The sequence below is a fragment of the Aplidium turbinatum genome, chromosome 5 (genome assembly GCF_918807975.1).
Source record: "Aplidium turbinatum chromosome 5, kaAplTurb1.1, whole genome shotgun sequence".
Lineage (NCBI taxonomy): Eukaryota > Metazoa > Chordata > Ascidiacea > Aplousobranchia > Polyclinidae > Aplidium > Aplidium turbinatum.
In genome coordinates, this window is record NC_137476.1 from 8,055,630 (window position 1) to 8,082,814 (window position 27,185).

At 38.8% G+C, this 27,185-nt stretch overlaps 2 protein-coding genes across 3 annotated transcripts; one reads left to right on the forward strand and one right to left on the reverse strand.

Moving 5' to 3' along the window:
• LOC145769928 (phosducin-like protein 3) lies at window positions 1–5,050 on the forward strand. Its single transcript, XM_082581477.1, has 7 exons — window positions 1–56; window positions 841–949; window positions 2,389–2,470; window positions 2,742–2,885; window positions 3,519–3,727; window positions 4,131–4,300; window positions 4,733–5,050. The coding sequence occupies exons 1-6, from the start codon at window positions 51–53 to the stop codon at window positions 4,274–4,276; spliced, it is 696 nt and encodes a 231-aa protein (XP_082437603.1). The 5' UTR covers window positions 1–50; the 3' UTR covers window positions 4,277–4,300; window positions 4,733–5,050.
• LOC145769925 (dyslexia-associated protein KIAA0319-like protein) lies at window positions 4,976–22,776 on the reverse strand. 2 transcript variants are annotated; one of them, XM_082581474.1, is made up of 19 exons: window positions 22,557–22,776; window positions 20,575–20,739; window positions 19,279–19,419; window positions 18,064–18,185; window positions 17,734–17,887; window positions 15,428–15,528; window positions 15,041–15,149; window positions 14,589–14,752; window positions 13,985–14,107; window positions 13,460–13,608; window positions 12,767–12,921; window positions 12,200–12,345; window positions 10,855–11,013; window positions 10,262–10,407; window positions 9,312–9,451; window positions 8,498–8,620; window positions 7,546–7,636; window positions 6,966–7,039; window positions 4,976–6,629 (listed from the first exon to the last, which is right to left on the reverse strand). In XM_082581474.1, exons 1-19 carry the CDS (start codon window positions 22,633–22,635, stop codon window positions 6,418–6,420), a joined length of 2,553 nt encoding a protein of 850 aa, XP_082437600.1. In that variant the 5' UTR covers window positions 22,636–22,776; the 3' UTR covers window positions 4,976–6,417. The 2 variants fall into 2 exon arrangements, with proteins under 2 accessions (XP_082437600.1, XP_082437601.1); XM_082581475.1 differs by having other exon boundaries at window positions 4,976–6,625; window positions 6,962–7,039.
• Window positions 22,777–27,185: the final 4,409 nt, after the last annotated feature.

A 27,185-nucleotide genomic window follows, 5' to 3' on the forward strand; every position in this document is an offset into this window, starting at 1 on the left:
TTCAATTTCAATTAGTTGTGTTTATAAATTTCTGTCGAGCTGTAAACATAATGCAGGTAAGTTATGTTCATTGGTGGGCAATGATTTAGATCAGATAAAAGTATCATGAAAGATACTACGGTTCCATTACAGTTTACGAAATGGCCCGTTTCGGCGAGTCCAATTCGGCTAGTCCGATTCGACGAGTGCCCTATTCGGCGAGAGCCCTTTTCGGCGAGTTCCCTATTTGGCGATTTTTTGAATTACCGTGTACCGTAGCCTATTTATCATTGCCGTTTTAGGGGTTGGAGTTAGAGGTTAGGGTCTTATTTCAATGTTTAGCGACGTTAAAACGATGTAAAAGCGGCAATGATAATTAGGCTACGGTAACCGGTAATTTAAAAAAAAATTCAAAAAATCGCCGAATAGGGAACTCACCGAATAGGGTACTCGCCGAATAGTGGCAGACCCTACAGTTTATGGCTAGCTTCTAATTAACAAAACTGAAGGTGCTTACCTTATTTTTACCTTAAGGCAAATAATAATGAGAAAAAAGTTTGAGGCCACTCTTTTATCGAGTTGTTTCAGGTATGAATTACATGTGTATTATTCCATGTTCTACTTGAGACATGAATGTTAGCAGTAGATTTTAATGCATGCTAATACTTTAGGAGGTCTTGTGGTTAGTTGTGATTGCAACCAGGTTTTATCTGAAAATTTGGGAAAAAATGCTTTCATATGTATGAATACAACTGCTTTCTGCTTACATACTTTTCCAATTTTTTTTTTATCTAAAATGACCATATTATGTTGTTTTAAATAGTTCAGATAAGTTGTGTTTACTATCTCCTCTCCTTGCAGGACCAAAATGAGGATACTGAATGGAACGATGCTCTGCGAAAGCATGGCATCATTCCTCAAAAGGAGAAAGTAGTTGTTAACCTTGAAGAAGCCGACCTTTCAGAACCAGGTACCACCTTTGCCACCCATTTAACTATTATGATGACTTATTGCTATTGCCTTGGCCTGTATGTTGGGCTACAAAAGGTGTACGATGCCCTATTCGACAATAAATTGTTTGTTGTATGTAAAGTTGGCTTAAATTTTAACATATCATCAGAATACTGAAAAGTTTGGGTGTTCATCAGGACAATTATCGTTTCTAGCACTAGTTGCTACGTTCATCTGATGAAATTGAAAGTAAAATTAACAACAAACAAGATGGTTTATTGCTTCACTGACGTTTCGCGCACCATGACAATGCGCATCCTCAGAGCGAATAACATACAAAATAAAATTTCACCAGGTTATATACTGCAGTGCGATTGAAGGCAAGAAAAAAATAAAACACGCAATATTTTAAAAAATTGGCCAATGATGTGTGAGCGGTTACTTCCCACGTTAAATTACGTAAAAACTTCCAACAATAAACATAAAAATTCGAAGCAGTGACGACTAACAGAAAGAAAGTGCGATTGAAGGCAAGAGAAATAGAACACAATGTTTTGTGTTCTACTGCGTGTTTTATTTTTTTCTTGCCTTCAATCGCACTGTAGTATATAACCTGGTGAAATTTTATTTTGTATGTTATTCGCTCTGAGGATGCGCATTGTCATGGTGCGCGAAACGTCAGTGAAGCAATAAACCATCTTGTTTGTTGTTAATTTTACTTTCAATTTCATCAGATGAACGTAGCAACTAGTGCTAGAAACGATATCATCAGAAGACAAGTTGAAGGTTGTGCGCTCAGTGGCGTAGCCAAGGGGGGGGGTTTGGGGGTTACAACCCCCCCTTTGGCACGTGTGACGTCACGATATTGAGAATGATGCTTTCAGTCTAAAAAAAAATTGCATAGTTTTAAACAAAATTGCATTAAAAGAGCGAGTTTTGCCAATACCAAACATTCAAACATCTCAGCCAGGAATTAGCAACAAGAAAACACAGAGACTTAGCTTTATTTCCGAAAAATGCCGAAGAAAACATGATCTTATCCTTTTGCTATGCTACCAGACAGCACCATTTTACAGGAATATTCGTACCCACATTTTTGCTGAAAATGCTCTCAGAATGCACCAAATTCAAAGTAATTTTTCAAAAATTTCTGGGGGAGGCCCCCCAGACCCCCCGCCGCTGGGTGGTCAAAACCCCCCCCTTTCAAAATTCCTGGCTACGCTACTGTGTGCGCTATATGATTGACTCTTTAGGGAAGATGATTTTTATTGTTGTGATTATTAAACCAAGTTTAAAAAATGCTTTGCACAGCTTTCCAGACAGCAAAAATCTGTCATTTTTCCATAGATTCAACATCTGCAGGTGTTGAATCCATGTAAAGATGACGGATTGTGCTTTTTGGGTTGAACCAGTCCATTATATTCCTTATTTCATTTATATGAAATCTCTCTTGTATAGTGAACAATTATGACGAGATGAATCTTGATGAACTTGCGGAGTTTGAAGATGAGGAAGAAGACAGAATCATGGAGCAATATAGGTGAATTTGATCAAGGAAAACTTTCTGGTTACAAACAAATCATCATATATGTGCTTTGTGTATTTGCACTTTTTAAAATCATCAAGATGGATGGCGTCATTTGTTACATCAAATACACTGTGTCGTCTTTTTTGTGTTGGTATTCAGTGGAAGAGAGGTCTTGACTCTTTTGAAATTTGATTCAAAATATACATTCAATTATGCATAAGTACTTCACTCACTCAATTTCTACTGTGTTCTTTTGTTGAAAATACTTCTGTAATTGGTTTAGAAAGAAAAGAATAGCAGAAATGAAGGCTCTTCAGATGAAGTCGAAATACGGGGAAGTAAATGAAATTAGTGCTGTTGATTATGTACAGGAAGTTAATAAAGCAGGGGAAGGGATTTGGGTGGTGCTGCATCTTTATAGACAAGGGTAAGTTGTTTGCGATATTAGTGGTCTCAAAGTTAAGTTGTAATCAATAAATTTATTTTTATTGAAATATTAATTGTTGTAACTGATACAACAGAAATGCAAAAAAAATATGACGCACTTCTGTCTATGTTAAGAATATGTCCAAATATTTCCTGTGTCCAGTGGCCTACCATATTAGTTGATGGCCCTACTTACAGAAATTGCGTTCTGCTTGCTTTCGTTGAAACTTAGTTGTAACTTTTGATAAATTGCGATGTGTTGAAGTGCGCTCAACGAACACACCTTACACAGTGCCGACTATGCAAGTCCAATAATAAAGGTAGTGAATGGAAGTCATTTATTTATCAATGATAATAACGGAAATGTGCAGATTTCCATATGTGATCCACCGACTAAAGATGGCACTAATGCATGTTAAGTTCCGCAATCGCTGCAAGGAAAAAATCGGCCACCCCCACTTGAGGGGACAAAACTGAATTTGGATAAAGATGTTGCAAGTCGATCGTTTACAACGTATTCCATACGTCAAACTTAAGCACCCTAAATGAAGGTGCAATGAAGCGTAGGTTACTTCAAAGTTAAGACATCTTGTACCATGGTGGGCTACATTAATTCTTTTTGATTTTGTTTCAGTGTTCCTCTGTGCTCCTTAATCAACCAATATCTAACAACGCTCGCTGCTAAATTTCCTACGGTGAAATTCCTTAAGAGCATATCCACAACTTGCATTCCCAACTACCCGGATAAGAACCTCCCTACTATATTTATTTACAAAGACGGGGATATGGCAACACAGTGGGTCGGACCTCATGAGTTTGGTGGGATGAATTTGAAACAAGATGGTGCGTCTGGCTACACATGTAGCTTTAAAACTAAACCATGACATTTCTGTAAAAGGCTGTTCAAATATCATTGGACACTATTAGATGGACTATCAGAACCGCCGTATTGCATATAGTTTTAGTCTCAACTCTTTTCAACGAAATTTTATTTGTTCCTAGTATGTGGAATTGCAACTGCAGTTGTCTCTGGTCAATAATATTGCTAGTCCACGCTTTCAGCAGTGATAGTTCACGCTGGTTAATATAGCAGAGACAAAGCAGTTGAATAAAAATATTTTTTCCGCAGCTACCAAACTTGTCGAACTTGTAGCAGATTAAGAAGAAAGTGCTTGTATTTATTTATTATTATTCTTGTTCCTACCATTATAATAGCACCATCTAATTTTATGTCCTGCTCATGTAGTTTTGGAGTGGAGGCTGCACAAGTTGGGGGTTGTGGCCAGCGACCTTGAGAGTGATCCGACTCCTAAAGTCCACGATGTGATGGCGTCTTCCATAAGGTCCTCCTATGACAACTACAAGAATGAGAGTTCCGATGATGAATATTAGGCCGACTGCTGTTGCATGGAAGCAGTAAGAACAAGTGTTTTGATATTTTGTTAGTCGTAGACGAAGTTAGTCGTGTTCTTTTCTCAGTATAAATTGCATGGCGTTCAACATCTCTTTAGGTGAGTCTACTACTGTTGTGCAACCGACTATAACATTTCACTTTGTCTAATTCTGAGCCTATTAAAAGTACAACAAGTAGGTCGTGGTAAACTTGTGGCTGAATATTAAGCCGTTGGGAACGAAATAGTTTTGTGTTTAGCATTCGTAAAAGCAAGTTTGAAAAACTTTCGAATTCGTAACGAAATTGCTGCTTCTCGAGATGCGCAAAAACGAAAAAATTTGCGTTGAAACGGAATAGTTTTGTTTCCGAACACAAACAGCATTAAGAACGTCTTCTGTGTAAAGCTGTGTAAGGGGGTTTCCTTTCTTAAACCTCACAGTGCGTCTGTGTTGCAGGATCATGGTCCAGTTTCAGCCCCACCACCACATGACGGCTAGTGATGATGTGGCCAATCATGCATGACGACATTTCACCATTTATATTATGCAGTACTGTTGGTTGCTTCATAAAAATGTGTTGTATGAAGGGACATATAGCTCCCCTGAGAATAACCAAGTGCTTCAGACGTTGAATCAATGCAAAAAAAACACACCTAAAAACTCGAATATTCAAAGCAATACTTATTTGACCACTAACTGCAAGTTGCTCGTCGTATGACGATATTCTGTGTATTTAAGAACACCTCACGTACTACGAATAAACTTGGCTATAATATGAATGACAATAAAGTGCATAAATAGGTTTGGTTGGTTTTGAATCTTTATCCTCGGACTGAAAAAGCCCTTGATAGGTTATTCCTGGTAGTTTCGCATACCTGTAAATGCTGTTGTCTTGATGCAGAGCCAGTTACCGAGATTGACAAGAGTGAAGTTTTCATATTGTTGAAGTGTTGCCGAGGAATTATTCCATCCATTAGTTTCTGCTGAATGGAGAGCAGTCCTTAAAATGCGTTGCTCAAGCGCATATCCCGAGACTCGAACCAGCGCCGCTTGATCTTGAAGCTTCTTCGTTCACGAAGTCACGCGCTAACCAACTGAGCTATCGGGGCGGACGAACGTAATATGTAAACACAAAATAATAACGTAATTGGCATGTACCGTCGTTAAAGTTGTGTGTATAGAGGTGTAGGTAACATGGCCGATACTACAAGACTTGATAGCAGTGGAACAGGAGTAATAGCTCAACGCATTACTACAAAAGCAGAACAATATGTACCGGTACGTTATAACCACAAGCTAATAAAATTTTCTTTTTTTTCCATTTCTTGGCGTAGTCGCACTTGATATTGACATTACAGTATGTTGAAGTAGTGCTGGAGACTAAATCAGAGATTCAAGAACTACAAATTGTAGGCTAATTATATGATATTAATCATGTGAACACACACGTAAAGAATTTTGTTGGGACATGCAATGCCTGAATAGAAAGGATACGTTTTGGAAAGTGCTTTACCCAGACGACAAATTAACAGTTTTTTTCATTTATCAATTGTCTGCAGACGTCAATGTAAAAAACGATTGATTAGGTACCCAGACAGCAAATCAGAGGTTAAATTTACCTAGACGTAAAACAGGGGTTATTCGGTCAGCCGGATTAGTAATTTCGAATAGGCAAATGTTAAAAATTTCATGGCAAGCAAAGGGCTGATGATGATGGAAAATTATCCAAATTCTGTTATCAATAGTCAACAGAAGAAAATGTAAATATTTTGTACACACAATACGAAAAAATCATCACAGAAAATGGAAGATAAAAAGAACAAAAGCAGACTCAGAACGATTCGGCCAGCAAACATTACAATATGGACAAAGTAAAAATGTATCTACGATTTAAGGACTCCTGTTCCCCATATTTCGTGGAATCGCGCGCCAGTGGTATTTGCAGAAAGTGCAGAACGAAAAACTCATGATCGTAAACAACGGACATTAAAAAATACCACAAGAACTAAAGTGCGGGGGCAATGGCACATTGTATCCAACCATCCCACGAGGAAGGAACTTGATGATGTAAGTTACATCTGAACAGCAGCATGAAGCTGTCTTTAACACTGGAGAAAGTTGCTCAAACGGCGCGAATTTGCTCATGCAAGCTCATCGCTGCTTTCGTCTTCACACACTTGGAGTCTGTTATCTTTGAAATTCTGTTCAACGTCGAGGGAAGACCACGCGTTCTTGAATTCGACTTGCTTCAACTGCGCATTAATCAATTGCTTTTTGTCATACACGGTTTCGCTATCAGATGAGGACGTTATTCCGCGCATGCGCGGAAGCAAACCTTTACTTCTTGAGCTTCCTGGAAATCATAAGCATGAGCTTAGACAGCAGTTTCGTTTGTTTGTTCACGGACCCTTGTAAGACTCGCAGAAAATTTTAAAAGGATCCAAAAACGCATCAATTTTGATAAAGCAAATTATAAAGTTTAAGCAAGCAGTGCGATGCATGTATTTAAGAGTTGCTTTGCAAAAATTTTATTCAAGGATTAATAATTCAGCGTGAGCTTGAAGGTCCGTAAGTTTAGAAATTCTTTGAAGAGTCCGACTATAAAAAGGTTGAGAACCATTGGTAAACACTGCACGTTACCCAAGTACGGTTGAAATTAACAGAGACAGCAACAAAATACACAACTTGCCCGCGAACCGAACGCCGCTAATCTGCTTATGTCTTGTATCCATGTTCCTGTCGAACGGCCAATATCTCCGCTTCCTAACAATGTAATGCAAAATTCGGTCTATTATTACTTTACAACCAGCGTCTGCAAAAGCTGAATTGTGGGAAAGGCTGTATTTTGCCATTTGAGTGCGTTACTCGATCGTGGACCATAATCGCCCGCAATTACTGTAGCAAAGACAATCTAACTTTTATCGAGAGATAATACGCGACATCAAAAATTCATGGATGTACCTCAGCGACATCTCTAGGAATGGCCCCCACACTTTGTCATGCAAATAGCGTATTAGCCTCAGCACCTAGTCATTTATTTCGTACAAAATCGCTTCTTTGACGTCGTACGCAACTGCTGAGCACTCTGCTACCGGAGGACACAAGCCCGCTCCTCTTCTTATACCGAATTGCGCTCAGACCACAAGGAGGACTCTTTCAAAAACTCGGCAGTTGATTGCGATTCAAGACGCACTTATCGTTAGTTCTGGGAAAGAGCCCAAATTGTTCAACAAACAAACAAATTTCAGCAACAAGAGGTTGCAGCCCACCTGAGACACAGGCAAGTGGTGATGTAGCAACCGAGAAGAAGGATCATGGCTGCGATGACGATTACAACCGCAACGTACAGAATGCTCCAGTCTGTAATCAAAAATTATACAAGATTTTTCAATAGCTGTAATCGTTACTTTCATTCTTAGGCTAACTTTCAATATGGAAGAGAATCTATCAACAATTTTCTAATTACTCTTCTTCGTCGTGTGAGCCTCTGTGGCCGAGGGTCTACTCTTGTACCACTCCAGATTCGTGATGTTCCCGGACTATACTAAAAAGCAGCCAGTGTTTGGTTTCATCATCCAAGACACGCAGACCCTACACTCTGTTAGGTGGCTTGAATGAAGACGGTACAGTCGTTGAAGATATGGTCTGCGGTCTGTTCCTCGGGACCACATTTACACGAGGAGGCCATTCCCCATTGGTGCATGGTTGAGCGGAAAAGTCCGACGCCCGTGCGAAGACGGTTGAGCGCACCCACACCTGTCTCTGTAGTGTCGGCCGATGAGGCGTGTGTCGGCGTCGGGGATGAACAAATGGAGTCTGGTGGTACATGACTTCCATTTATGGTCCACCTAAGTAACCACAGAGATGTCTTGTCCATCAACTTCGTTGATCAGAAAGTGAGCGGCTGACACAAATGGGTGCGTTGATTTCAGTCGACGGGGGCGCTCGTTTGAAAGAGCAGAGACTTGGAGTGAAGAAAATGGTTGGACTCCAATGCCCGTCGACCGAGAGACAGAGTGGCTTCTTCGCGACGAAGCTTAGCAGGTTGGATGCCAGCTAGAATAGGGAGATTGCCCAATGGTGTGGGACGACTTTTCTAATAAGCTTAATGTTAATGGTGTTTAATACTGTTTATGAATCATGAATGCTGTAAAATGCCAAGTTAGCTAAACCTGTAGTTTAAATTGCAAATAGATTTCAAGCTTTGTGAATCAGACTCACCACAATTCCTCTGGCCATCCCCAAAGTAAACCCTGATGAAGTTTTCCATCCAGAACGCGTCGCATTCGCAAACTTTCGACCCGGCATAGCATCTCCCACGGCCCGAACAATCATTGCTGCAAACTGGAATGATCATGCGACACATCATGAAACACAAGATTGGCTGCATTGCCGAGTGGTGATCCCAGACAGCAAATCAGTCGTTTTTTTTACATTAATTCATCGTCTGCAGACGTTGCTGTCTGGAGAGCGCCCTGGCACAAAGCTTAACTTGGTGACGGTTCGACACCGCTCAAGAGCATGCAGCTGTGTGTCTTTGGTAAAACACTTAAATGCATGCCTGAAGGGACACGAAGATTGGCTTTCTTGCTTTCCCAATCATTTAATCTACATCTTCAATCACCAGGCGTAAGTCTGGTTACGATAAAGTTCTCATTTTTCCTCGATCTCTATGACGACAATTAAGACGTTTTTAGCTAGCCTATATGTTATATCGTAATACGGCTGTTCTGACAGCCCCCTTCAATAGTGGCACATGATATTTGAACAGCCGCTAAGTTAACAAGGGCGTTGTGTGATGAAGGGACGCATACCATCTACGCCTTTCTACGGAGCAGAATGATACAATTGTCAAAACAAAAAAAATAATGTATCGCATTGTCAACTGAACTTGTAGTTTTAACATTTGAAAATACGTCATTCTAAGTAAACGAATCTGATGCGCAAACAGTGCTTTTTCCATAAAATTTCATCTGTTAATATCGAATTGATGTAAATTGAGATTTATTGGTAGTAAGATCGCAATAAATCTCACCATAAGTGTCCACAAGTTTGACATCCACATCCAGTATGGGAACGCCGGACTTCAATTTAGATCTGAGAGCAGACACAACCTCCACTGCTGGCATGTGTGTGTCCTCCTCATCAAGCGCTACGTAGAACAGCATGACGGTGCTGAGGAGGAACAGGATTGGTTACACTTTTGTGATCTGTTTCTCGTCCACACTTTATCCAAGCAAACAAAATACGAGCACAAAAATACACAGAATTTACGACTTAAGACCAAGGCACATTTGGTCTAACATTGGGATACAACTCGACAATCGACATGTATCATTGAACCAAAGACACAAGAATTCACTTCCGCGTTCGTGCTTCAATGCAAGCATCGAAATTCAACAAAGTTTAAACCGACCGAGTGATTCAAAATGACAAACAATGACCACTCTACTCAATCTCAGTCAGTTGTGAAACTGGATGGGGATCTATGACGTTATAGTAGACAAGACACGTCGTTCTAATACAGTATATCGTAGACACATAGTAGTAGAATCGCTGAAACAAGTTATTGTTTACTGCTGTCAGCAATCAGCATGATCACACCCAACACGTGAAATTCGGACAGGTTATTGATTAACAGGTTCACAGTAACCTGTCATAAAATTATCGGGCAAAAGCACAACGCCATCCAAGATGTAGGTTTGTAGGTAAAGGTTCTACACTCAGTCACTGAGCTACGGGGAATAGGAAGATAAGGTTCCATTATACTAAGCCTTAGGCAACTAACCAGAGTAGTGTGGCTAGTTTCTTTCTCTCGACCACCTCAAGCAATTAGAGGTGAGAGGTGTTTATCAGCAACCAGCATAAGCCGGGTATCGAACCAGGCTCGCAATATTGTAAAGTCAACACCTTATAGGTTGCACCATCCCACCGCTTGTACGAGATATACAGTAAAACAAGGTAGTTTCTCACATAATTACTTACTCTCCAGTTCTATGTTCATAATAAACAGAACGTGTGATGATCTTTTCCTCATCAGGAAAATCGAGAACCAAGTGTATTTGCTTGGCCAGTAAGTTCTTGGTTGCTTCCGTGAAGCTTGCTGCAGGAACGTTGAAATGAAGCTCAACCTGCAATAAGGTTTCACTGTTATGGAAACAGCTGGTTTAGAAACATCAGGCGGAGAAGGCGCTGCAGAAAACTGGTCGACCCCGATGTTTCGGGATTCTTTGAAACAAAACGGAAAGAGGGGGGATGGAATGGAGAAAGCAAGGGATCTTAAAGTTTACCTCAATACCTTCAGAGGGTATTGCCATTACATTGATCTTTTTCTCATTCGTCTAAAGAATATTTCTTTCACAATTCCGCTTTATTTATTACTATTTTTTCTGTTAAAAGACTTTGTTGAAAAAGAGTATGCAGGTTGACAAAAATTTGACTCAAGGGTATTGAGGTTGAATTAATGTAAATTAGAATGCAAAAGAAGATATAATTACAAAGCAGTTAATGTTTCCCAAAAAAAAACGAAAAAGAATCAGTTGCATGCAAATTAATTTGAAGAGGAGCTTATTTTGTACCAGATAATTGAGAAGAGGATCCGGTAAGACTTTCACAACGACAGCATCCGATGAAGATTCTCCTCGGATGTTGGTGACAGTGAGATGGAAGGTGAAAGTACCTTCCATGAGTCCAACCACAAGACACTTGCTTTCCTTCTCCTGGTCTTCAACAATATACTGTGGAAAATATACAAGGAATCAATAAATGGGATGCGGAACAAGACGATTGCCGTGCTTACGAAGGGACAACCAAGCTAGCTCTGCAAAAGTCACGTACATTTCAAGAAAAGGCTTGAAAAAAAACAAACATTGAAACAGCTTGTTGTCGCAAGAATTGACAGCGACAGACACGGTGTTTCGCCCATGAGGCTGGGCTCTTTTTTTTCTTTTCACAAAAATACGAGTTAAACTGACTGGTTAAGGCGGTGGTCGAATACCCTTGTGGCATGAATTAGCTGTGCGATACTGACGAGCCCAAGCGAAAAGAAAAGAGCCCAGCCTCATAGGCGAAACACGGTATCTATCGCTGTCAATTCTTGCAACAAATCGGCTGCCGAGAAACATATAGTTGATTGGATGGTCTAAATGGCTAGCGTGGAAGCTACACCGTTATGGTTAGCGAATCGCAATTGCTCGCAGTAGGCTACTAGTGAGTACTCGGCCTTGTGTGCTGGTAGCCAGGAAGAACGCTCCCTTCTTCACATTGTAACAGCTTTCTGCTGCTTTCATTTGTTGCTCAGTTGATCGCCGATAACAGTGAATATGCAGCGAAGTTGCATATTGCAGTGGAGAACTGGTTGCATGTATATACTTACTGTGGACTAGTGGTCCTCCACCTGGGTGTCGTGGGACCCTACAGATCCAAATCGCAGTAAGTTTCCAAATTGCAGTGGAGAACTGGTTGGATGTATACTTACTGTGGACCAGTGGTCCTCCACCTGGGTAGGGATTGTAGATCATAGGGATGCGAAACTTCATCCGCTTTTGGCTTATCCGCAACACTAGAAGGGTTACGTTTTTTTTGTAATTTACAAAATATTTTACTTTTTATAGGATATATAAGAAGAGTGAAGTTGGTTTTAAAGTAATTTAAGGTTTTTAGTTGAAAGCAAGCCAGCAGTAAAGCGTAAAAAAATGTCAAATTGGCAATTGACCCTTCTAATGTTGAAGGAACAACGGAGTTGCGCGTCCCGTAATGTACTGTCCCTACACCTGGGCGTCGTGGGACCCTACCATGTTGTTTTAAGTTTCCAAAACGCAACATGTTTGACAAAAAACTAATTGCTTTTATACGAAAAAGGCTGTCTCCGAATTGGATTCTCCGAATAGGCCTCTCCGAAACTGGCCATTCCGTTATAGTTACCCCAACAGAAGGACTGGAAGGATCACGTTTCCAAGAGTAGGATTCAATCCCGTGATCATCATGGGAGTTGCTCCCATCAAGCAGCGCCACCTCTCCAAGATGATGCAGAGTTATGTCCGGACCAGCATCGGCGACTGGAGGTTGCACTAAACGGAATAAAGATGCAAAATTTCCGTCAATTAACCAAAAGCACGTAAAAACAAAGTCTCAACCAGGGTTTTACAAAAACGCAACCCACAAGTCAATTTTTACATTGATTCCAAGCCTGCATACGTTGAATCAAATAACGTCCGAAAAGAAAACATTGATTCTTCCTACTGTATTACATCGGACGATCACTGCAGACAATGCTGCGTGTTATGTTGTACAGTATACCAAATTTGCATATATTTAAGTATACCAAGTTACAATTGATATCACAAATCCTTCAATATAAAGAAGATATGATATAAAGACACACACAAAGATTGGTTTCGTTCCCATTTATTTACCTAAACCTTCAACTACCCAGCGTAAAGCATAAAAAAAAATCCCAAATGAGTTTGTCTTCTACACGGCATCACTTACCTTTATATACGTTGATTATGACGTCATCATTGCTCGCCCCGCCCTCCTCGTCTTCCACGGTCAACATGATGACGTATACACCAGGCACGGTTAGTCCAGTGACGTCAGTAATCAGTGCATGTGGGTGCGAAAATAGGATTGTTTTCTTTGGCCCACTGTAACAATTATGAGGTAGTCTAACAACTACAGTAGTGACTAATTGTAACCGCAACAGGTTTAATGGAGCAGTAGATATATGCATAAAGCTTGAAATGAATCGAAACCACCAAATAGCTTTGCCACAAGCTATCCTTTCGTGATGCTTTCGGTGTAACTGTGCTTGAAATAGAGTTCTGTCTCTGCTAAAAATTTCAAACTCCGCAGCAGCCTTGTAACGGCACACATTACCCGTTGCTTGGGTCATAGGATGGCTTGCTAGTGGCAGCTGTGTAAACATGTGCTTGGCGACTGTTCAATGTTCATACATGTTTGAAATATTGCTTCGTCAATCGTCATCCATTTCCACTCTTCGGTATGTTGATATATCGTATGTTTTAACTGGTACTTTTCCCCCCATGAGCAAGTTAGCAATAAAAATATAATATTATGGAAACCTTATAAAGAATCTTTGAACCATCTGGTTCTAGTAGGAGAATGGTTGCGAAGCCCGGTTGCAAATCTTAAATGAAAAGCAACTCCTGCAGTGTAACTCACGATTTTAACTTCCACGTCACTCTTTCTATTCTCTTGTCATCAGTGCTATTGCTTGCATCCAGTTGCACTGACGGGGAAGCCCCACCAACTGTTGGCATCTGTATGCGAATGTCTCGTCCGGCACGAGCAACTGGTGGCCAGTTCGACGCCTGGTGGAAGCAGAATTTGTGAAAACCGCATTGTGAATCATCCAGCTAGCACAATTACACTTATACAACGTTGAATTAATGCAAAAAAGTCAGCACTTCTTTTAATATAGCTTATGTTGGCAATATAATTGATGCAGTTTATTTTTTTCATGTGAACTTAAGTAAATTTTAGTATGAATGATAATCGCAATAGACAACAACAGCAGGCGTTGGTTGCATTTTTCTTTCGTATGAATAAAAAAAACATTTCAAACCAGGTGGTATGCAATACGCATGAGACAGGAGAATGGTAGCTAGATGGCTTTTAACCAACGGATACTTAAATCAAACAGGATATCTTGACGAATCTCACGGTGTACAATCCTCTACTACTTACCGGCTGTACTATCACTGTGACTGCAGCTGTGTCCTGTTGGCCACTGGTGTCTGTTACTGTGAGACAAAAAGAATATATCCCAACGACCATGTTGGTCACCATCAATGTGTTGGTCATCGAACCCTGCCAAATATGGTTTAGAAAGCAACGTTGCTTTACTGTTAAAGTAGTTGCATCTTTTGATATTTAAGTTACGCTTCTACCATTTGTGGTTCATGAGACATGGGCGTTGGCGCCATTTAGCCCAATGCAGAAAAAAAAGGGGGCTTGAGCTACCTCTAAACATGACAAAAAATTGCATGTGATATTTTTTCATCAAATGTAATATTACACCTGGCATCAGCAAAAGTAAAAAAAGTGTTTTTAAGAACCAGCCTAGTCCACAGTTGCAGTGGCGCCACTGAGCTGTTCTTGCGACAAGCCTGCGAAGTCCTAATTGGCAAAACTCAGAGCTTTGCAACAGTTCGACGGTAAAAGTAATGTTTTTCAATCAGCTTATCAGTTTCAATTGGATGATGTGGCGATACTGCATTTATAGAATAAAGAACAAGGCTAACAATCTGACAATGCAAATGGAAAACCCAACCAAGTGGCAGCAGCTTACTTGCATATCCACGCCTTGCATTTCACTGTCTGGGCACAGAGTCCATCTGTACGAGACTACCCCATAATCATCCGTACTAGCACTTCCATCCAACACGATGGATGTACGTGGTAAATGGATGAGACTGTTGCTTCCAGCGTTTGCAATAGGCTTGTTATCAACCCCTGGGTTGAAAATAATTGCTTGTCAGTTCACGACGATGTTTGTATTTGACACGTGATTGTAAATATAATAGAAATATGAACCATGTTGTGTAGGAAGTACTCGCCGATATGAAATTCAATGCTGCGGTGAATGGAAGCAACAGAATAAAAAAAAAAATTCGAGAAGCAGTTTTTTTTATGTTTTGAAACGCAACCGCAAAATCCACAGGGTTTGGATTTAATATACTTGCCACATATTGAAGTGAATTTTTTACACAAGCACTTGAATGATAAAATAGAAGTCCGTACTTTCTTTAACAGTTACACTGGCTCTTGTGGAAGAACTCGCTCCCTCAGAGTCAGTTACTGTTAGTTTAAACTCATACAATCCAGGAACCAAATTGCGGAGTTGAAGAATCTGGCAACACAAGACAAAAGTTTATGTTAACTTTCAAACGCAATTTGTAAACTGCAAATCTAAAAACAAATCTGGTTGATAACGAACGAGATAAATCCAAACCAAGATTTACATTAATCCTCATCTGCATTTTATTGTTTCGGCTAGCTATACTTTCATTAGTCTACGTATTGCGTGATTGTGTCTATCCTTAAAGATTGAGTGTGCACTGTGTATAAAAGAAGGAATAACTTTTACCAAAAAAAAAACAACAAAAACATAAAAATATCACTCTTTACCGGCTTATTGTTGTCAGCTGGCATGGTATTGCCACTGGCTTGTAACGGCTTGCTTTGCATCTCCCACGAGTAACGGACAATGTCATCGTCATCTGTTGAGTCTGGAAGAATATTTTTAAGACAATATCAAAATCAACCTCTGGATGAAGCCATACCTGACATCAATTCGTGTCAATAACGGGTGAAAGAAACAATTTCATTTACGATTTAAGTGTCAAACGTATAACTAGGTAAGAAAATTGCATCGATTCTTGTTTCGGGTCTTTCAAAATGTTTTGATAGCCTACAGGCAGATAATTTTTAGCGGAATGGCCCGCTTCGGCGAATCCAATTCGGAGAATTCGATTCGGCAAATCCCATTTCGGAGACAGCCTTTTTTGGAAAAAAAACAATTCGGAGATTTTTCGAGAATTTGTACGGATTATAATGGGTAGTGGGTTTTTGTGTTTACCTTTTCATACCCATGCAAAGGTAACACAATTAACTTAACCTATCCCACTGGTCAACAAGAAATTTTTACAAGACAAACTAACAATCACTTCCAAGTAATTCTGGTGCCCAAGTAAGTAATTCAATACTAATACGCAGCCAGTGCTATGCTAGGTCAAAATTAGTATTGTTTTTGGAAGCTTAAACTGTATAAGGTAGCTTTCAAGTTGCTGTACTTTTGTTATTGGCATAGCTGGCAAGAGCGACTGCAACAAGTATGAGTGCTAGACCAAGTAGCTCAAGACAAGATTGATTGAACATCGAAACAATTTTTGCCTCATATGCGGAGAGTAGGTACACATTTACCTTCTGATTCTGTAAAGCTGTCCACAGCCAGGGCTAATAATAAAGTTAATTTATTACGTTTTAAGAAAGCAATTACCGGATTTGCCAGTAATATGTCGACCGTGGTAATGCTTCATAAGTAACAAATGCGGATGGGCAATTTGGAATTGGATCTTTGCATGCATGTCTTAAAACAATACGGCTTTGCCACCTTTTCCTTTTGTTGATTACGTCACTGTATTTTGTTTTCACACTATCGTTTCTCCTTGCATTCCGACAAAGAAAAATAAATGTACACAGTGTATACCTCTAAAAATATTGTACGCTTTAATGGGGAGGCTATAATCTGTTTCTCGGCAGCCGATTTGTAGCAAGAATTGACAGCGATAGGCACGGCTGGGCTCATCAGTATCGCACCGTATGTGTTAAACTGTTTTATTTGCATTTAACTCTTATCTGTGTGGAATCCTTGTGCTGATAGCCGGGAAGAACGCCCTTTTCTTCACAAGGCTATAATCTGTTGTCGCAAACAAAACATTGACTTTATTTTGTGTTTGCTTCATTTCCTATGGCAGAAATATATCGAATCGGATTCGATGTAGGCCTAACTAGGCTACTCTAAGCTCGTTTATTTTTCCGGAGACCAAGTGGCCTACCAAAGCTGCTTCCCGGCGGTCAAATTCTCGCGACCGGCAACCAAAACAAAAAATCTGATAAAAATCGTGATATCGTGTTTCTGTGATCACTGAAACAACAACGTAAACAAGGACCTGAAATATATTTATTTGCAGATTGTATAAAATGCACTGCTTCCCACGTAGGTGTAGAGCTAGTCTTTGAGTTTTTATAGGTCGACAGCGACGCTCATACTTTGCTTCGTTAGTCAAAAAATACTGCGAATGCGAGTGAAGAGAAAAACATTTTCAATGCCATACGGATGGAGAAAGGTTGGCCTGTGGAAGTCGGCCTAACATGGCCTATCGGCACGTTAGTTTCGAAGGTCATTTAACGTTTGATACCTGTTTATTTTTTCCTTGCTGAGACTTTACTTACTTACTGTTTGACCACTGCTTTTTTTGGCTGAGAGCTTATTTAATTAACCTCTATTGTTAATCATGAAACGCCGTTTGATAACTGTTTTTTTCTCTTTAGTTGAGGTTTTTTCGCTGACACTAACTTGGTGAAACTCTATTACAAGCTAATTTATTTGAATAAACAGATGCCGCTGTAAAATTTTAGAATTCTTTGAAAAAGGCTTTTTCCGACCTGGGATTTCTCCGAATTGGCTTCTCCGAACAGTAACAGATCGCATAGTCCATTGCTTGGGCACCAGTGCCACAAAAGCACGTGATTAAGGCGATTTTAGTCACTTCACAAGGTCACCATAGTAGATTTGAAACGGCTGACCTCGTTTTACTGCCTTCCGCATTGCCCAAGCGCCATTTGTTGAATGGGGGTCCGGACACCGTTGTAATAACTACTGTTGCAATCTTATCACAACTTTGAGAAACGTATTTACACTGTCATCATACCTGATGCATCCAGTAGAGTGTTGTCATTAGGTAAAGTAATAACTTGGCTTGAGGGTGATATTACAGCGATAGGAGGGGAATTAGTTCTCGAAGGTTCAAGCACAGCTACGTTCACATATCCTTCACCATATGCATTCGTGTCAGACACTGTCACCTTTAAAGCACATACGCGAGTTTCAATAAAGTGATTTGATTCCTAGCAAACCGATAATATATCTTGTGGGTGTGACAATGTGACAGTGTCACAAAAATATCATTGTCAACACTAAACCATCAATTTACACAATGAGCTTATACTTATAATGTAGCAATAAGTCGGCTTTGCATTACCTTAAACTTGTAACTTCCAGCAGTTAGAGTGGTTAAAATCAAAGCATTTTCTCGCATGGTTTCTGTTCCTTCATATGTGATGGGATGATCAATCAATTGCCAATCGTATTCATAGCCATTTGCTGCAAGTACACAAAACTTGTAACTGAAATTTCAAACTGCAGGGTGGTACAAGCTTTACTGGTTAAACCAACAGCTTACAAAGTTTTTGGTCTCCACCCGTCTGCAAACCAGGTCGTTTTTTACATTGATTCAATGTACTGTCTGTGGTCATATTCAAAGCCATCTGCTGCAGACCAGATACACAAGAAGTGCATTTGACGTTTCCATGCACAATTGCACAGTGTAGTGCTTTACTTACACGTGGCGCAAGGTACAAACCAACTTCCTATAAAATTTAGTCTTAAAAAAATTTCTATTAGTTGGACCAATACTAGTAGTGAGATCAGGGATTCATAATATATAGGGATCGCCAACTCGCCTGAATTTCTGATAAGCGGAGTGTAAAAGTGTTGCCAAATATTTTTTAAATTTTTAGAAAAAATATTATTTTGGAACTTTTTAAGTAGTAGTCGCCCAAAACTTGCTAGTAAATAACTATTTTAAAACTAATCTAAAGCAATTTTATTATTTACTGCAATTTTTGCAAATTTAACCTCTCTTTCTAAGTTTTATTTAAATTTTGTGCATAAATTCACATTCTTATTGCAAAGTAACACAACTACAAACAACTTTAGCTCAATCTGTGCAACTTTAAACTTCAGGTTAGTTTTAAATGGACAAGCTTTGGGCTACCACTACTCTTTAAAAATGCCAAAAAATTAGTTTTTCTAAAAATTTAAAAAATATTTGGCAACACTTTTACACTCCTTCTGTCAGAAATCCGGTCGAGTTGGCGATCCCTATACTATGAATCCCTGAGTGAGATGAAAACAACGATAAAAATAGATTACCCACCAGCATAATAACCTACAACGTGCACGTCGCTACAATAGCATCTGGACTGGAAGCCAAACGCTAGGCCTCATCTTGGCAGCAAACAGGGTTCCATATTGGCGGTTTAAAGATTTGCACTTTTGTAGTGCCAAACGCATTAAACAAAACCTCAGATTTGGTGTCAAAATTGCAATCCTGTTTACTGCCAAGATGAGGGCTAGCCTTTGGCTTCAAGTCCAGATGCTATTATAGCGACGTCCACACCTACCCTACACCTACTTTGCAGTGGAGTGCCTTCAACTACTGCATGCAAGACCAAGGAGTCATGTGGGAGCTGGATTACCGTTGTTCCAGTGATGACAACATGAATTGTTCTCTTGTCACCAATTACCGCAGTAGTTGATGAAACTGTCTCTTTACCTGCAATTGTAACACTGTTAAAACAAATTGTAAAATTTTATGTTGGCATACTTGACTACTTGTAGATGTCAAAGAAATATGAAGAATGCAAAAAAAAAATTGAAAAATTTTAAACATTGGTGGAGTTATGGGCATTAAAAAAATCACCATTTTTGCCTGTTCCGCTTCAGTGATTTTGTCCAATTTCTTGTCATATTTCTAATATCTTAACCTACGATTATACAATATGGCTGAAAATTGCTAGACTAACATTTTAAGACCCAAAGAATCCAAAAATATACATTAAAAAGTCGCCAGAGAAATGCTTGATACGATTATAGAGGTTTCAATTTGATACATGCACTTTTTGGAGGCCAAACTCTGGGGGCCTATAAAAAAAAATGGGTATAAAAATTAAGAACTGAAATTCACATGTTTTATACTTATACCAATACTCTTTCATGTCAAATAAAAAATATGAATTAATTTTGATTTTTTTCTAACAGTGATTTTTCTAATGCTCACAACTCTACTAATATTAAAAATTTTCCAAAATTTTTTTTGCATTCTTTATATTTCTTTGACATCTACAAGTATGCTAAATTTCAATAAAATCTATGACATGAGGTGTAACCCATTTGCTCATTTGGCATGGAATGACCCAAATGCAGTGTTTGAAGTGAGTGTTTGTGATGACAGCTTAATTTGCATGATGATGAACACACTTAACAAACAGGCATAGCAATAAGAGGAAGGGGTTGTATTGAATAACAAAACATAGAAAGCTTAATTGCTTAATGTAATATTTTTTAGATAATTGTGTTAAATGTCCAATCTAGCTAACTCGATACAGAAATCCTCATTTTCATAATTTTTTTTAATTTCCAAAACTTTCCAAATAAAGCAATAATTTTTGGCCTCAAAGTGACCTCATTTATAATTTGGAAAGTTGTAGCATGTCTATTTCACCATTAAAACTATGTATTTTAACTAAGAACTCCCTTTCAAAACACCGATTTCATGTACTTCACTCTATTGTATCACTAAAGCAAAAGCTAAAAAATTAGATCATCTGGAGTGCTAGAAAAAGAAATTTTGTTGTGTGAAATAAATGGCAGTATTTTGTTAATATTTGAACCACACAAAATGATGAGAAACAGAAATGTAAACTCAAACCGTTTATATCTTTTATCCAGTGTGTTTCAGTTTTCGGTAATAGAGATGAAGATTGGACAGTTGTTGCGCTTTGTTTGGATTTTCTTGTAGTTGTCATGGTAATTGTAGCATTACTCTTGGCAGAAACATTGTCGTTGATAGCAGTAAATATGGATGTGGCAAGGTCTGTAATTAAAATATAGTTTGCATAAATTAATATTTTACCTAGCTTAGGCTATTACCCAATATCCAAGTAGTCTAGCCCAATTAGTCAAGCACCCAACTTCATGCCCAGAGAATCTACAAGATCAAGCAACGCTAGTTTGATTCTCAGAGTGTGGCAGTGTGCGTTTGAGCAACACATTGCAAGGATTGCTCTCCATTCAGTGACATCTAGTACAGGCCTCGAAACTGAAGGCGGCCATCGCGGCCATGGCCGTGATTAACCTACAAAAACCGACATTTTGTCCGCCGGGTCTCGCCCTTCCGTCGGCCGCATTTGTCCGCCATGAAGTTCCGAGAAAAATTTTGCGCAAGTGACCTTGTGAATAAAGTACTTTGCCACTTATAATCACAAAGGATTAAAAAGCAGTCAAAGTATCCGATAAATCAAAATACACCCTGTCTATGCTTGAATTGTTAACATTATTGATTGACCAAGCAGCTGATGTCTGACATTCGCAGGATGCAAGTGACATCACAATACACTTTATTGATGCGATATATTCAGTCTTCGAAATTAGCGTCGGCAAATGGCACATTGTCATTAGCATCGGCAATAAAAATGCCGAGGCCACACGAGCGCTTGTAAGGTTAGGGTTAGACATTCCTCCAAGTCGTAATGGCACAGCCATAGATTTGTTCTTTAGTCAACACCCTGATGGAGCTCTATGAAAAAGAAAGAGGCGTGTGGATTGGTATCAAAGCCCGAAAGCCGCAAAACGTGGACGCTTCATTGCGAACGGCAAAGATGGTGTAGATTTACAGCCAAGCGATGAGCCTCTTGATGTGTCTGATTCCAGTGATGACGCGACAACCTCGTGCTCCGATAGAGCATCTGATGACTCCAATTCTGACAGCTAGTTCTTTATCAAACAGACTTTGTGTTGTTCGCAGTATCCCAATTGTGCCGAAATTATGTTAGTGTATACGTAAATTGAGGCAATCTTCTCGCAGGGAGCTATTAATTTGTTACCGTTACCTGGTTGAGCAATTGACGTTATTTTATGATAATTCAACGTTGCTAGATGTCAAATTAATGTGAAACAAATGTAACTTTCTTATTGGGCATTGTTGTTACGCAATATCACCCGCCGGGAAAATTAAATCGATTTGTACTGACTCGAACGTTGAATCAACCCAAAATTAACTTACTTTCCCCCCATGAGTTATTTAACGTGAATTACTGTAAAAGCGTGCGACGTGCGTACCTTGTAGCTCGCTTTATCGCTACTTTTGGTATTATTACATCACAACAAATCAAGCAGTGCGGTCGTGATAAACTACTCTAGTATATTTTTCGCTTCTGCCGAAGAAAAAATGTGCTAATTTCGAAGACTGTATGTTGATGGGTGGTGAAGTTCCGATGGCCGCCATGTGCTCGTGATTGGCCGCCGAAGAGCTTGCTTCAGTCGGACACGTTTGGCCGCCGAAAAAAAAAATTGTTTCGAGGCCTGTAGTAGATACAATAACTGAGACAATAACACATTAACAGGCAAAAATTTAACTCTACCAATCTCAGTGTCCAGGATGGTGTTAGTTCAAAGCCTTTACAAGTATATTATACAAAGCTGCCAGGATTAAGTTCTCCAAGAAGCTCTCTCACTACCAAAAACTCATACAAACAATTTATTAATGTTATATCTAGGCTATTGCAACAAGGTCAAGATGGAAGAAAATCTCAGGATTAAAAACAAATAAAAAACGTCTTTCATTTCATAACCTGCCTAGTGCCTACTGCATAGTTATGTTCATTAAAAATTAAATAAAAAAACTTAGCTTACTTGTTTGTAATTTTTCCATTTTAACTTGTGGAAAGCCCACATAAATAACAAAAATTATCAGCAAACTATTGACAAACATACTGTACTCAAAAATACAGTCTAAGCTAGCCTTGCACAATCTTCACACAGGCTTTCCAACATTTCAAATTGTGCTACACTATTATGACTGTGGCGAACACACGTACAAATGCAAGGAATTGGTGCACAAATCTTCGCCCTTTGTCAAAAATCAACCTACAAAGTACAATTGGCTTGGTTATTAGTTATTACTTATTAGCATTAACAGTATGATACACAGTCACACGCAGCTCTGCCGTGATATGCAGTGCTTCCACTTCTGACAATTGATAAATCCTCTTCAATTTCCTTTTTTGTCCTGAAAAATTTTTTTTTTCTCAGTCGGAAATCCTTCAAAATTTTTTTGATAGGTGATGTTATTTTTGACGTTATTTAAGTTAAAAAAGGTGCCAATACAACTTTAAAGTTTTTAATCTCACCTAAGTTACGTTTTAACCTGAAAGAACAGAAAATCAGTGAATTGAAGAAGTGGTACGGTAGGCTATTCAAATGGGTGCAACCTAGTTCGTACCTTGAACCATTCGTACAGTCAGTTCGTACCCTGAAAAGATCGAAAGAAAAAATTAAAAAAAGCCGAAGTCGCTGATCGCAGTTTAATAGCACAAAGCCGAAGTCGCTGATCGGAGTTTCCCCAAACAATTTGAAACAAACTCAAGGGTTAGCGGAAACTGTGGTTAGCGGAAATTGCGAAACTGCGGGAAAATGTTTGTGGAAACTGCGATCAGCGAGGGTTAGGGTTAGAGCATAGATTTCTCTATGGTTAGAGTTAGGGTAAGCGGAAACTGCGGAAAAATGTTTGCGGAAACTGTGGTCAGCGAGGGTTAGAGCATAGATCACTCTATGGTTAGGGTAAAAGTTAGCGGAAACTGCGGAAAAATGTTTGCGGAAACTGCAATCAGCGAGGGTTAGGGTTAGAGCATAGATTACTCTATGGTTAGAGTTAGGGTAAGCGGAAACTGCGGAAAAATGTTTGCGGAAACTGCGGTCAGTGAGGGTTAGAGCAAAGATTATTCTATGGTTAAGGTAAAAGCGGAAACTGCAGAAAAATGTTTGTGGAAACTGCGATCAGCGAGGGGTAGGGTTAGAGCATAGATTACTCTACGGTTAGAAATTAGAATTAGGGTAAGGGGTAACGGAAACTGCGGAAAAAATTTTGTGGAAACTGCGATCAGCGAGGGTTAGGGTTAGAGCATAGATTACTCTAGGGTTAGGGTTAGCGGAAACTGTGGAAAAATTTTTGCGGAAACTGCGATCAGCGGACTTCGGTTTTGAGCTATTTTTTCTCTCGATCTTTTCAGGGGGAAAATTTTAAAGCGATTGCGAAAACTGCGATCAGCGACTTTGGCTTTTTTTGTTTTTTTTTCTCGATCTTTTCAAGGTACGAACTGACGGTACGAACTGTTCATGGTACGAACTAGGTTGCATCCATTCAAATTGCTACAAAAAACAACACCTTGCAGGCAGTAGCATGGCTGATTTAGTTGGCAAACCCAATCTAATACCATAAATGTGACATATTAATGTCCAGTGGCATTATGGCAGGAAATATAAATAATGCACCACACAAGAAGTATCTCAACACATTCACACCTGCTGTAGTATAAACAGTTAAACACCACATGATTATATCATAGGAGCACAGTAACACTCAGTTAATACTCTAACACTCAGACTCAGTTATTAAAAACATTAGCCTACTAATTGTGAACAGTGAACACTGGCACTGCATATGTAGCCTAAGTGGTGAAAAAAAAAGGCAAAATGAGCCAAATTACACTCATTCAGGCTACAGAGGAACAACAGTCATTGGAACAGACTGAATAGGTGATAATCTTGATACAAAATTAAATTTCTAAGACTGACTCTGCATCAGCGTTGCCCTTGCTGTTCATGAAATTTATTACCCACTGGTACTTCAAAAGTATGACCTGAATACAGGTTGTCATTTTAGTTATTTCAAGAAATTACACATATTTCATAACTTTATGAATCAGAACATACTGTTGAGTAGGCCTGCTATAGGATGGAATCTGAGCATTATTTTATTTCAATGTCATTAGATTTAGTGTCATTATTTCTTTCGAACATTGCCGAGACCCCTACAGTGTTTCTTGCCGAATTAAAGTTAGCTTGATGCTTTTCTGTAGCAGCGTACCGAATTAACCCTGTTTTGGTACAGTACACAAAAGTGCCACATACTTTGCAATATGGTTTGCTGTCTTTATTCAATATCCAGCCTGAAAACTGCTTGTCAGTTTGCCATCTTTTAACAAAATTAATCCTTTTAACAAAATAACAAAATTAATCCTTTAACAAATTTAGTTTTGTATGCAGTTTTGGTTTTATTTGATGCACTAACTTTATCAACTCTACATCTTTTTTCTCTGTCTTCATCAGTAACATATTCACAATCATCTGAAGCTGATGAAAATTCAGGCCTAGGCCTATTCATGCCTATTGTTTATAGCTCAATATGTCGAAGCAACGTTGTTTTACTAGAATAGTAGGCTACACATATTTTACAATAACATGGTTTACTTCCTTTGTTCACTGTCCAGCCAAAAAACTGCTTGTCAGTTAGTCGGTTCTGGAACATTTACCACCTGGAGTCCTGGACATCATTTACCAATTACGGTGCCGGTACCACTCTAATCTTTCCCACCCAGACTCCTAACTTCTCCCTAACACTGAAAATGTACAGCTGGTAAATGTCCAGTAGCCTAACGAATTACCGTATCCAATACCCATCCATTAATAAATTTATTTTTTGTGTCTAGTTTGGTTTTCCTTGATGTGCTAACTTGTTCAACTCTTTGAACTCTATAGGCTAGGCTATCTCTTTTTTTTTTCCTTGTCAGTAACATCTTCACAATCATCTGAGACTGATGAAAAACTTTAAGATACTAGGCCTATTCATGATACTGACTCGGTCTGACTGTGTACACTATACATATCCTACATAAAGCCTAGCTAGCTCTAGTATTATCACGCCATAATAGATTAGCATAGGCTATAATTAACTTTTTCTAAACCGGAAGGATACCACTAGCCTAAGCTTATCATGTCACTGTACGTCGAAGCTCACTAAACTTTGTCATTGCTATTCAAATTCAACCGTAAATCAACGGACTACCAAATTTTAACTAAAAGAATTAAAAATAACTCACTCACTGAACTTAGCCTACGTACGTCTAAACTCCAATTCCCAAAATGCCGAGAATAGAAATCAACCAAGCGAGAAGCGACGGAAACCAGCTGATCATCGTTATTCCAGTCGTTTTTAGAACTTTTGAAAGGAAATATGAATAAAATTTTCTTTAAAATTGCTAAAAAGAACAAATCCCTTTTTAGGACAAAATTTCCTTGTAAAATTGTTAAAAATCCCTAAAAAATCCTTCTTTTCTTCAAATCCCTTTTTTATCCTTCGAAGCATTGAAAAATCCCGATTTCGGGATAAAATCCTTCAAAGTGGAAGCACTGGTGATATGGCTGAACCTAATATACGCCATTTTCAAGTTTTCGAGATAAACGACTTTTTGTGTTTATAGCTGTAAAATTAACAAGGTAAAACACTCGAAGTTAACTTTTGGAAGGCTGGAGCGGACAAGCAAACACAATTTTTATAAATAAAATTTAAGCCAGGTTTTTGTTTGTTTAATAAAATATGGCGTATATTTGGTTTTGCCAGATAACTAGTTATAAAAAATGTATTAGGTTTGTATGGTAAAACCTAATATAATCTCGATGTTGGCTTTATCCGCCTTATTGGCGTATTTAATGTTATGCTTTTGTATGGTAAAACCTAATATAAGCTCGGTGTTGGCTTTAACCACCTTATTGGTTTATTTAATGTTATGCTTTTGTATGGAAAAGCTTAATATAAACTAAATGTTGGCTTTGACCACTCTATAATTTTATGATTTTGAATAGTAAAGCCTATAAGATTATTGGCTACTAAATTGCCTTGGCAGATTTTTTACTTTGACGTTTAGTGTGAGTACAGTAGGCCTACCCTGAAATAAATAAATTGTGGATTACTTTGCTCGTAGTATATATAACTTAATAGAAGAATTAACATACAGTATAATTGAACCAAGTCGTTATGTTGATGCCTCCTTGATTTTTCAAGGAAATGTTTGCTACTTGCTGTGATATGTTGGTTTTAAATCACAGTCATATAACATTTCAGGAAGATAATAAAATTTATTTGTCGATAGGATAATGGTGTTATTAAAATAACCAAACTTCTAGTTAGGCCTGCAGGTACAACCGCAAGGCGTCGTTGTTAGTTATTCCATGGATAGTTTCTACGTAGAGCCTAAGCGTAGGCTACCGGTAGGCCTACTTAAAATAGCAAGAGTCAACAATACAAGCCTATATCAAACCTAAAGTAAGCCTTTGAATTTCTCCCAGAACTGTAAGCTTATATCATTTCGTCACTGTAATCTGTAGATAACTTTGCTGATATCAGAGAAGCCTGCTAAGTTAAAGGCTATCGCCGATTTAAAATCAGTTGCTGGTAGCCTACTTAATTACCATGCATTTATTTAA